This window comes from Pristis pectinata, chromosome 21, assembly GCF_009764475.1.
Source record: "Pristis pectinata isolate sPriPec2 chromosome 21, sPriPec2.1.pri, whole genome shotgun sequence".
In the NCBI taxonomy this organism is placed as follows: Eukaryota; Metazoa; Chordata; class Chondrichthyes; order Rhinopristiformes; family Pristidae; genus Pristis; species Pristis pectinata.
In genome coordinates, this window is record NC_067425.1 from 18,961,795 (window position 1) to 18,974,782 (window position 12,988).

General features: G+C 42.1%; 1 protein-coding gene across 8 annotated transcripts in view; it reads right to left on the bottom strand.

Moving 5' to 3' along the window:
* pitpnm3 (PITPNM family member 3) overlaps nucleotides 1–12,988 on the bottom strand; it is a 422,801-nt gene that overhangs the window by 275,896 nt on the left and 133,917 nt on the right. For 2 of the 8 annotated variants that reach the window (XM_052035332.1, XM_052035326.1), the window contains exon 1: nucleotides 4,478–4,627. The exons of 2 other annotated variants lie outside the window; for them this stretch is intronic. Coding sequence is in view for 2 of the 6 variants with exons in the window: in XM_052035331.1 (XP_051891291.1) it covers nucleotides 4,333–4,357 (25 nt within the window). In the remaining 4 variants the exon portion in view is untranslated. Of the gene's footprint in view, nucleotides 1–4,332; nucleotides 4,394–4,477; nucleotides 4,628–4,650; nucleotides 4,960–12,988 lie in introns of those variants that run through there. 4 more of the 8 variants (XM_052035331.1, XM_052035324.1, XM_052035327.1 and 1 more) reach the window with 3 other exon arrangements.

Here is a 12,988-nt window from a genome sequence, read left to right on the forward strand (position 1 = left end):
TTGGATTGTTTTCTATGGAGAGTTGGAGCCTGAGAGGTGAAAGTAGGATATAAAATTAAGAGAGGCATAGACAGGGCAAATAGAGTCTTTTTCCCAGGACGGAAGTGTCAAATACTAGAGGGTTCAAGGTGAGATGGAGATTTGTGAAGCAAGTTTTTCCAATACACAAGAGACTGCAGAGGTTGGAATCTGGAGCAACACACAAAAAGCTGGAGGAACTTAGCAGGTGAGGCAGCATTTATGGAGGGATATGATCAGTTGACGTTTTGCATCGAGACCCTTCACCTGGTCTGAAAGATAGAGGGAAAAGAGCCAGTATAAAACTGTGAAGGGAAGGGGTGGATCCAGGTGAGGATGGGGGAGGGGAGAGTGGGAATAGCGCCAGAAACTGGGAGGTGATAGGTGGAAGTGACAAAGGGCTGAGGGTGATGAAGTCAGATAGAAGATGAAGAGGTATGGAATCAAGGGAGGGAGATGAGGAGGGGAACCAGTGGGACGAGTGTGTGAATGATGGACAGATAAAGCGGGTGGAGCAGGGGAAAGAGACAGAATGATAGTCTGGGTAGTTCAGGATGAGAGAGAAAAGAGACAGTCGGGAAAGCAGTTTACTGGAAGCTGGAGAATTCAACGTTCATGCCATTGGGTCGTAGACTACCCAGGTGGAATACAAAGTGCTGTTCCTCTAGTTTGCACTTAGCCTCACCCTGGCCGTGGAGGAGGCAGAGGACAGATATATCAATGTGGGAATGGGGAGGAAAATTAAAATGGCTGGCAACCGGGAGCTCCAGAAGGCCACGGCGGATGGAGCGAAGGTGCTTGGCAAAGCGGTCGCCCAGCCTGCCAGCTCTTGCCCCACCCCTTCCCTTCACCCCCTTTTCAGATGAAGGATCTCGACCCGAAACATCAACTGTCCATTTCCCTCCACAGATGCTGCCTGACCCGCTGCATTCCTCCAGCGCTTTGCTTTTTGCTCCAGATTCCTACATCCGCAATCCCTCACGTCTTTATATATTTACATGGAACTGACATTTGTCTTTTTCTTTAAAAAGGAATCAGAATGCAGAATGTCTCAGATTTCGGAAGGCAGTTCAATTCATGAAATGTGTGACCACAAAGGTGGAGGGCGTCTGAGTGCAGTAGGATCGAACCCTGGGATAGAGCAGCCAGTGAGTTTGGGACCAGAATGATGTTCAACAGTAGCAGGTCTAAAGAGGTAAGGGGCACGACACCATTGATTCTCCCACTTAAAGTAATCCCCAACCCCCTTCCTCACACGCCCCTCCCCCCACCATGCTTCTTCTCTTCTTCCCTTTCCTAGCCTCTCTCTTTTTTTTATCCTTACCATTGACCCATCCCCTGGTGGATCTGCTCTCCCCTCTTCCCCCACACCTACCTATCACTATCTCTTACCTGCATCTACCTATCACCATCTTGTGCCCATCCCACCTCCCCTCTTTTGTCCACCTATCACTGCTCTGCTTTACCCTCCTATACATTGGGCTTCCTCTTTTCCTATCTTCAGTCCCAAAGAAGGGTCCTGACCCAAAACGTCGACTGCCTGCTTTTCTCCACGGACGCTGCCTGGACTGCCGAGTTCCTCCAGCATCATAGTGTTTTTCTAGGACAGGAAAAGTTACATCTTGTGAGGTATGAAACCAGAATATGACGGAACATTATATCTTGAGAACAGGACTGGCATGTAATTGTGAACAGCCATTCAGTGACTGTGAAACAAGCTGGAAGAAACTTATTTCACAGGGTATAGAACCAGAATAAGTACACTGACAGAGTAAGATGATGATTGCCTGGAAATGCATGCATTAAGCTGTTTCCATGCACAAATGAAGACTAACTCACTGAAAAAATGTTTTTTTCTTCATACGGTACCATCAGCACACATATTCATTCAATTTTTTTTTACAACTGCACTGCCTCTGGGGTTGGGCTTGAACCCACATCGTTCTCACCTGGAGGCCAGAGTATTGTCGACTGAAGCACAAATGAAGCTAGAAATTGCCACAACATTGTTGCATCATCAAACATGCAGCTGGGAAAAGTGCCATCTCTTTGCATATCTCATCGTGATCCCATCCCAAATCCAAGGGCACAAGCACTTTATTAGAAACTCTTCACAGAGTGTGAGAGGGCCAAGAACAGACAGGAATTTGTCCCAAAATCTCACTGCTGCACATCCAGCAGTTTAGATTTTGTTCCAAGGACTGGAATTTCTAGACTAATTTTAACCTCGAACTACAAACCAATGCAAAATGGATCCCATTTGAAGAACAACAGAGACAGGAATTGCACGCAATGCATGGATTTTTGGGTGTACATTGAGCAGAAGTTATAGTTAGCTGTTCAACCTGGAAATTTCCCCTCTCCTGGTTCAGGCATCTATCTAAACAGACATTAGGCTCCTTGAACATGCAAATGAGGGAACCTAACCCTGCTGGAGAACTTTTCTTTCTTAAAAGAGACACTCGCCTTCAACGAGTGGGGAAGTGTCAAGGATTACCCTGTCCAGGAATCTTTAGCAGCCCTGTTGACAACCAACCAAAGGCAGGTTTTAGGAGACAGATAAAAAAAATGTGTGCATAATGTTACATGCCTTTACCAAACTTCATCTCGGCTTTCGTTTGCCAGAAGAAACAATTCCCCAATATTGTCTTAGACCCATAATTTCTCATTATTGCAGCACCCAGCTGAATAAAGGATATTCAGATTTATTGTCCTTTCTATCTGCAGTATTCACTCAATACTCAATTGTGGTGTCACCATTGCTTTGTAAAATGTTTTATAACCTCTTCATTCTTCTAGCATATGCCCTCCCCACCCCATACTTATGAATAAAACTCAAAGTATTCTTGAGCCCTCAACCTCGAATTAACCAATTATTGAATCAGCTTAATCCTGGCAAGGAAGGCTTACTGTTTGATATTACATTTTGTGCAGTTTTTACTGCAATCCTGCTTTCACTGGATCAGGATCATCCTCACGTTCTTGCTCCCATCAATTAGCATTCCAGCAATTGAACAGCCTTCAGTATACCGAACTATTTTCTGCACCTGACTACTTAATGTTACACAGACCTACACCGAATAATTCCTGTTTCACTTTGGAAGAACCACTTGGTTACAGCTGCTCCAGCTTTTGATCGGAGCTCCCATATTCTTAACCTTGTAATAAACGGTGCTTTCAATTAATGTAAACGGGAAGCACCATTCATTACAAGGTGAAGAGGTTCCCAGCATTCCCAGCCACGATTATCTCATGAAAACACAAAACATGTTAAAGTGGTGGGGTGTCTGTAGTGTGGAACACAAACAGTTAATTTCTCAGATGGAATAAATCTTCAGCTCTCCTTTGTCAAAGAGGCAAGTGTAAGTGCGTCACTTATAAGAAATCTCTCGTTTGGATAATGCAGTAGGGTGAGGATTTAATATTTTCTGTTAATATTAATAACAGAAATATGTTTTCAATGCTATTCATTTTATTCAAGTTCTGTAATAGGTTTATTTTGACTGTAAGCACTGTATGAAATGCATGATCAAGAGGAATAATGTTTAAACTGTTGAAATAAATAGTTCTATGATGACAACCAGGCCAATAATATCTTTGCATTGTATCTTAATATACATCACTTTTTTAAAAATGTTAGCAAACAAGTAATTGGAACACATTTGATGAACCCTTTAAGATGACAGTGACCTTTGCAGGCTAACTATATACCATACTTGTACAGTATCAAGCAATTTGTAATCAATTGGATTAAAGATATAAAGCAGAGTGTAAACATTTTGTCACACATGGCTGATGTTTTGGATGTAATCTTAAGGCATTAAACTTGCAAAGAAACATTGTCAACATCACAAACGCCAGACAGAAACTTTATTTTACTCCAGACAAATCATCAACCTACAAGTGCCAGTTGATGGAAATCAGAGCTTCACATAGATCGGGAATAGCTAAAGGCAAACCTGGAAGCTGCAACATTTATTTAGTTATCAGAAAACAACTAACTTGCTCCACTTCTTCCTACCCACCTTGATTCGTAACTCAGTACAGAAAGACAGAACAAACCTTCAAAACTGACTAAAATCTCCCCCTAAAATTTCAAACCACACCTCTCCGTGTACTTTAATAACGTAGATACAATATGCTTGACACACAAACTGCTGTGCAATAAATCTAGATTAAATCTGATCTATCTTTTCTATTCCAGATGCACAGAAGGTCAAATATTTTGATTTACCTGAGAAGGTCAAATATTTTGATCCATGCAAGCATTACAATTTTAACAAATAAAAATAATAATTGAATATGGTTACTTACAGCACTGCAGAACAGTTATCTTCATCCTTCAGAGCTTCACATTAAATTCAACACACATTCCTATAAAGACCCCAGCACTGTAAGATGTTACACTGTCAAGCTTAGCGTTTATCATATCAATCATAACCTTGTCCATTAAACTTACCTTTCAGTAACAAAATAATACCTTTTGTTTCCTTGTATCCAAATATTTAGACATTCGAGTGTAGGAGAACAGAATACAAACAGAATATAAATATCAGCTCAATGAACACGCATAGAAGAGAAAGGAAGGAGACAGAGAAAGCACAAGGCTCACCCTGTTTTTGTGCACACTACCTTAATTGTATTGGGGGGTGGGGGAAGGGGGCGACAACCAGATTTATCAATGTTGCTGGCACAGAGCAAGAATCAGCATCCCTTCTCCAAACCAAGGACAGGGGGAGTAAGAAGCAGAGTTAGAAATGAAACCCCTGGGTTCGCTCAGTGTGACAGCAGCCAATCAGTTCTACAGCAGTAAGCTCAGCTCCTCACACTGGATGGTTCACAGAGGCACCAAGATTTTAAGATGGGCAAGAACTCAGTCAGCAGACCACATCGGAGTCTATTTTGTCCTGAGTGTAGGGCCACTTTCACGATGCCAGAAAAGCCTTCACACTGCCTCGTAAGGTCAGTCTGCTGAACTAAAAAAGGCAAGTCTCCGCTTTCTTACTAGGTCCCTCTGTGAAGTAAACACCAGATTCTGCAGGGAAGACAGACAGATCTTGGCAAAAGAACCCACTGGAGCTCTGCTGGTGATTAATTACTGTTGCAAAGAATAAGTATTATAATAATAATAATGGATGTCACTTTCAAGGTCACTGCGATGTGAGAATGTGGGGTGATGGAAAGCTGTTTTTTTTTGTTAAAAAGGTGTGCATCAGTAGTTGGGGGAGGGGGGGGTGGAATTGTTAAGCCATATCCAAGAAAATATTAAATTCCTTTCTCACTGCCTACCAATTCCAGACAATTAACCAGGTTTTAAATTACATTATTCCCCTGCTTCCCCAAGAGTTATTCACTCTTTTTTTTCCTCTCAGTACATGGCAATGTTTACATTTTCCCCACTTTAAAAAAAATGCTTCCTATCAAACAGATTAGGAACAATTAGTATATTTTGAGGGTGTGAGAACAGTAACCACAGGCTCTCAGGTCTCAGCCTCTGAAGTAAATGTGCGCCTGGGCAGATACCCACATCCCAACTCTTGCCTGTATCCCACATACATGCACAGAATATAGGTTTCCTGCATTGACTATTTGCATTTTCTCTGCAGCTCGGCTGGAAATTCTGCTCTTGGCGGAATTTAAATGCAGACCAAGGACACACAAGGACCCAACTAATCGATCTGACAGTCATGTTAAATAATGTTATGAAGGAATTTCTTAATGGAGGCACTGGCTTGGATTTTGCCAGTACTCCCACGCAGAGCCTCCAGCATTTCTCAGCCCAAGTGCCAGTAGGTTCTGAGACTCCCTCACAAGTCCTGAACCTCCTGGCCACAAATCAACAGCGAGCTCAACCAAGCTCCACCACTGTTCTCCGTGTGACATCCAGCAGCGGACGGGATTGTGCTGGAACTCCCCATCGTTCAAGCTGAAGGGAACTGCTCACTGATCCTGTGCCACTTAGATCAGGATCCATAAGCTGTATCACTTGGGGAAGAGAGAGCTGCAAGGAAGAACAAAATCAAAATTGCCTGTTGTTTAATGTTATTGATAAATGAACTCTTCTGGGTTGATCTCATATTATAATTTTTTTTTTAGTTTTTCCAACATAAACATCAGGCATAAACATCAACAGTTTTAACAAATGGTAAGGTGGTGGGAGCCACTCAAGATTTCCAGAGAGATTTTGTGAAAGGTGTCCTGTTTTGACCAGATCACTTCACTCCAGTACATCATTCTCACTTTGCTGTAGGATCACCTTGGTCTGTCAGCTCAGACTCCAAGATCCAGTGTCATACAGAGTCAGAGAGAACTGAAATGGGGTCCCTCAGCCAAACAGCTCTATGCCAATCAAGATGCCCCTCCAAGCTAGTCCCATCTGCCCCATATCCTTCTAAACCTTTCCTATCCATGTACCTGTCCAACTGTCTTTTAAACGTTGTTATTGTACCTGCCTCAACCACTTCCTCTGGCAGCTCATTCCACATAGATACCACCCTTTGTGTAAAAAAAAAGTTGCCCTCAAATTCTTATTAAATTTTTCCCCTCTCACCTTAAACCTACGCCTCTAGTTCTTGATTCCCCAACGCCAGGAAATTTACACACCTCCATAAGATCACCCCTCAGTTTCCCACACTCCAATGAATGAAGTACTAGCCTGTCCAACCTCTCACTATAACTCAATCCCAGGGGAAGTGAGTTCAAAGGAACATGGAAAGCAACCACCAACCCCAGTAAGGCCAAATGGAAAATCCAGGCCACTCCACCAGCTCAACACAAACAGGAACCTAAGCTGCTACTTAGGTTCAACTCTACCTGTATGGCTTGATTGGGAAATTGCTTCAGGTTTCAACAATATAAGGAGTTCAGAGTCAAAAACGAAATACATATTAAATATTTATTTCCACTGTCTGCACAAACAGTAAGAAGAGATCAATGGCATAGTACTGTTTACCAGACTTCCATTCCCAGTGTGATTATTGGTCATTGGAAACAGATAACAAAATTGTTATCAAATGTAAATGGAGTTTTCTGTGCTCCCTGCTGTACACCGGTAATGCAACATCATAACTATAAAGATTTCACTCTTACTTTCTGATCACTCCAAAGCTTCAGTCCCTCTCTATCATTCACCCTCTCCAACCATTCTAATTCTGGCCAATTCCATTTCCAATAACTCACTCCCATTTCCCTCCTTCCTCCATTAGAGTCTTTAATTGTCTAGTCCTCAACATTGGAATTTCCCCCTTAAACATCCCTACTAGACTCCTTAAAAGTTACCCCTTTGGCCAAAATTTTCCAAGGCAACTTGCTGTCAGATATTGTTTTTGACGACATCACTGTGAGGGGCATTTTGGCACCACTACATTAAAGGCACGACATAAATGTAAGTCATTGTATGATGTACCACCAAATGTTTAACATTGATTTTGCCTAGGCTTGACACCATCTTCTGTTCCAACCAACAACTAACTATTCTTTTTAGTGTAGGATCACCTCCAGGAGATAACTGGCTAAATGCAGTATGTAAATAAGTAGGCAGATTTTGGAAAGGTGCAAAAACAACAGGGTTGTTGTCATGGGTGACTTCAGCATCCCGAATATTGATTGGCACCTCCTTAGTGCAAAAGGTTTAGATGGGACAGAATTTGTTAGGCATGTCCAGGAAGGATTCCTGACACAGTATGTGGACAGGCATACTGGATTTAGTATTAGGCAATGAACCCGGTCAGGTGACAAGCATTTCAGAGGTAATGACCACAACTCCCTGACCTTTAGCATAGCCATGGACAAGGGTAGGAGCAGACGATATGGGAAAGTTTTTAATGGTGGGGGGGGGGGAGGAACTAATTACAATTAGGCAGGAACTTGGGAGCGTAACTTGGGAACAGATGTTCTCAGGGACACGTACAGCAGAAATGTGGAGGTTGTATTGGGACCACTTGCATGGGGTTCTGAATAGGTTTGTCCCAGTGAGACAGGGAAAGGATGGTAGGGGTACATGAACCATGGTTGACAAGAGACGTGGAACATGTAGTCAAGAGAAAGGAGGAAGCAAAAATCAAAGAGGGCTCTTGAGAATTACAAGGTAGCTCTAGGAAGGAGCTTAAGGGACAGGAGAGCTGGAAGGGGAATGAAAAGGCCCTCGCGAGTAGGATTAAAGAAAACCCAAGGCCGTTCTACACAGGAGGATGACTCGAGTGAGGGTAGGCTCACTCAGAGGTAAAGGGGGGAAACGTGCCTGGAGGCGGAGGAAGTAGAGGAGGTCCCCTAATGAATACCTTGCTTCAGTGTTCACCAGGGAGAGGGACTTCAACAAATGCGATGTCAGTGTAGAACAGGCTAATGTGCTGGAGCATATCAAGATTAAGAAAGAGGTAGTGTTGGAACTTCAAAAAACAGTAGGATAGACAAGTCCCCGGGACTGGATGGGATATACTCCAGGTTAATGCAGGAAGAAGGGAAGAGACCGCCGAGGCATTGACAATGATCTTTGCATCCTCCCTGGCCACATGAGTGGTACCAGAGTATTGGAAGGCAAATGTTGTTCAAGAAAGGTAACAGGATAGTCCTGAGAATGACAGACCAGTGAGTCTTACGTCAGTGATTGGCCAAACTATTGGAGAGGATTCTTAGGGACAGGATTTACAAGCATTTGGAGGAAGTGTAGTCTCATTGGGGATAGTCAGCACGGCTTTGAGGGGCAGGTCATGCCTCACGAGCCCAATTGAGTTTTTTTGAGGTGACAAAGCAAATTGATGAAGTATAGAGCAGTGGATGTGGTGTACATGGACTTTAGTAAGGCGTTTGACAAGGTTCCCCATGGTAGGCTCATTCAGAAAGTCATGAGGCATGGGATCCACGAAGACTTGGCTGCGTGGATTTGGAATTGTCCTTGCCCACAGAAGGCAGAGGGTGGTAGTAGATGAAGCATATTCTGCCTAGAGGTCGGTGACTAATGGCGTTCTGCAGAGTTCTGTCTGGGACTCCTGAACTTTGTGATTTTTATAGGTGGAAGTGGAAGGGTGGGTTAGTAAGTTTGCAGATGACACGAAGTTTGGAGGTGTTGTGGATAGTGTAGAAGTTGTCAAGGTTACAGCAGGATATAGACAGGATACAGAGTTGGACAGAGAAGAGGTAGATGGAGTTCAATCCGGAAAAGTGTGAAGTGATACACTTTGGAAGAATGAACTTGAAGGTGGAGGTACAAGGTTAATGGCAGAATTCTTAACCACGTGGAGGAACAGAGGTTCTTGGGATCCAAGTCCATAGACCCCTCAAAGCTGCCATGCAAGTTGATGGGGTGGTAAGAAGGCGTATGGTGTGCTGGCCTTCATTAGTTGGGGGATTGAGTTCAAGAGCCATGACGTAATGTTACAGCTCTATAAAACTCTAGTTAGACCACATTTGGAGTATTGTGTTCAGTTCTGGTCATCTCATTAAAGGAAGGATGCAGAGGAGATTTACCAGGATGCTGCCTGGATAAGAGAACATGTCTCATGAGAAAAGGTTGAGTGAGCTAGGGCTTTTCTCTATGGAGCATAGGAGGGTGAGAGGTGACTTGATAGAAGTGAATAAGATTATGGGAGGCAATGGCCAATACCAGAGGACATCGGTTTAAGGTAAGTGGAGGAAAGTTTAGAGGACATATCAGGAGTAGGTTTTTTTTTAAAAAAGAGGGTGGTGGGTGCCTGGAACACACTGCCAGGGGTGATGGTAGAGGCTGATAGAATAGGAACATTTAAAAGACTCTTAGATAGGCACATGGATGTAAGAAAAGTGGAGGGTTATGGGCTGTGTAGGAGGGAAGGGTTAGATCAATCATGGAGTAGGTTTATATAGGTCGGTACAACACGGTGGGCCAAAGGGCCCAAACTGTGCTGTACTGTTCTAAGTTCAAAATGTCTTTTGTCCACCTCGTCTTCAAATGATCAGTGCAGAGAGCCAGTGACTTTGAGCAGTAACATTAGTAATCAGATAAACTGCAAATACAGTTAAAAGTAGGAAGTCCCATGAGACATCTGTGATGAAGATTGGCTTACAGCTACAGTTCAATTTTGATAATCACATCAGGTTTATTACAGCTGCATAGTAACAGAGGATTTTCCAAGTATTGACAACTTTGCTAATAAAGTGGTGGGATATGGTACTTAATAGGGATTAACTCAGATCTGATTATTTGCAAAATTATGTCTTGCATTTACTAGCAAGAGATTCTTGAATACGTATATCCAGCAGATAGGACATAGAATATTTACTTTAGCAGCTGGATGCAGTTGTCCAGAGTGCAGGTCACTCACAATAGACTGGTATCTGTGGGCTTCCAACGCTGACTAGGTGGCCAGGGGTTACTCCTTGACTGGGAACATTGGTTATATCCTCCAAGGAGATGAGTCAGATAAGAATCCTGAGGAAGTGGAGCGAGTGCCACCAAGCAACCTTCAGTGGGCAGGAAGATTATTGCTTTGGCAAAGCTGGTTCAGAATCTTTTTTGAGACAACCTCCAGTAGTTCATTGTTCCATCCCACCCAGGGAACTAACAAAACTATTTGATTTTTTAAATACAGCATAGGATGTCAAAGTATTTTAATGAGATTCTCGCAGTTTTGGCAGGATAGCAGGAACTTATCTTGTGGCTGCTTTGAAAACTGGTCAGTTAGAGGCCAAAAGTGAAGGGATTTTGTTTTAAAATTGGCTACCTTTCCCATTCACTGGGAAAACACAGAGTAGGTGGGCAGCAAAGAGAATCATTAAAATATAAAACAGGTAATGACAAGCCAGAGCACAGCAGTAAAACTTCACAACTTCCTGCATCAGGCAAAGGATGTAGCTCAAACCAGAGATTTAAATGATGCCAGAAGCAAAGCTTAATTAATTTATTAAAAGGTTACATCACAAACTTATAATTCACTCCTTGGTTGTTTACTGTTGGTAATATATCCTCTGTTGTCACTGATTTCACCCCCACCCCCTCAAACAAGAAAATATATTTAAAATGGGTCACCAGCTGTGGCTGACAGCTCTGTGACATGCTGGCTGCTGGCCACAGCAGAGATGGCATGATTCACTGTTGGAGATCTAGTTTATATGCCTTGGTGACATCATTACTAAATTTTCCAGCCTCAAGTGATTAACACAGGGTATTACAGTTTGTAACCTTTTGTAATGTCATGACTCAAAATTATAGTGTCACATAATTAACAGAAGGACTATCATATGATATTATTCAGCATATGAATATTCATTTTCAGATACTGCTCCATATCTAACAAAATCTTACAAGACTTCTCCCTCTTTTGGACAATACAAATTAAAAAAAAATCTTTGCCAGAAGGACCAGGAGCCAAAATGAGTTGATAGAGTTAAGAACAAGATTAACCATGATCTCATTGAATGGCAGAACAGTCTCAGAAAACCAAATAGCCTACTCCTGTCCCTACTTGACAGATGTTTCTCGCTCATCTAAAGGCTTTTTCCTCAATTAGTACTGTCTGTCTCCATCTCTTTTTGCATCAAATTCATATGGCTTTAAATTTTCTTACTATTGATCCTAAATATATCTTTAACATGTTCTCAGATTAAAAATAGCAGTTTGGAATTCTCTTATAAAATTCCTCCCAGAATCTTACAAGTAAAATCAAATGCACTTTAATAGAAATTGTCTTATATGCTAAATGGAGGCACCAGAGACTGCAGATACTGGAGTCTGAAGCAACAAACAAGATTCTAGATGGGTCAGTCCAGATGAAGGGTCTTGACCCGAAACATCGACTGTCCACTTCCCTCCACAGATGTTACCTGACCCATTGAGTTCCTCCAGCATCTTATTTGTTGTCTTATGTACTACTTCTTTGAACATTCCAACATCCCTATTCTATAAACCCTAATTCACTGCCCAGACTCTGCAATAACCTTTAAAAATCTGACGTTCTACATGGACTTCTGTGCAATTGGACTTCCTTGCAGTTGTTCTTTTATCATGCTTTTCTGAGTTGTATATTCTTATGGGTGCACATATTAATGACCTTGAATTTGCAGTCAGCAGCTGACCTTGAAGAAAGTTCCCCAAAAAGATCTAGCAGCTACTGTGGTGAGAACATCTCTTCTGCCACCTGTTGCTATCAGGCACCAGTTCAGAGATTGCAGAATTTGGAAGCTGTGGCGTCATCAAGCTATGATGTCATCAAGCTGGCTAGGCACCCAATCACACTGAAGAAATCTCACTGATGTAAACCAGATAAGAAAAGACCATTTATTGAAAGATTATATATGGCGCTAAACAAAAGAATGAAAAATACACAGTTAAGGTAGAAGTTTTAATATAAATGCACATATTTTAAAAACTCTATTTACTATGAAATACTCATTGAAGGGAACTGTGCTGCACAGACATAAACTTAGATTTAGAACCACATGGTTTACTAAGCAGTGAAGCTTAATTCAATATCAAGGATTCATGCAGGAACATAAAATTTTCCAGGTATTTTACAGAAGGATGTACATTAATAGCTTAAATTCATGTCAGTTCAAATTAGTTCCCTTGATTCCACTAGAGAAGATTGCAAATAGCAAAGCTGGTGGAGATGGATTAAATACCTGAAAGAAACCTGGAGATTTGAGCAGAAATCCCAAAGTTGACATTGGTTTCACAGAGCAATGATGGCAAGCACTAATAATGAATGCTGCTGTAATTACCATAGAATTCAGGCCAGTGGGTTTCGCCAACACCCATAATCTCTGGAAACTATCGGGTACCCATAAAATCACTCAAGATATATATTTCTTTTAGTGCATTGGGGTCTTTATTCATGCCTGGACACAGTCTCCTGGACCTATGATAGAATGAGTAAAGGCATCAAGGAAGTACAAAAAAGACCAAAGCCCCAGGGCAGATTCAGCTAGTAGACTATAAGGCAAGTTTCCAAAGTGTTTGTCTTTGTAATTCAAAGAAGTCCCAGCCTTGTGATAAAGA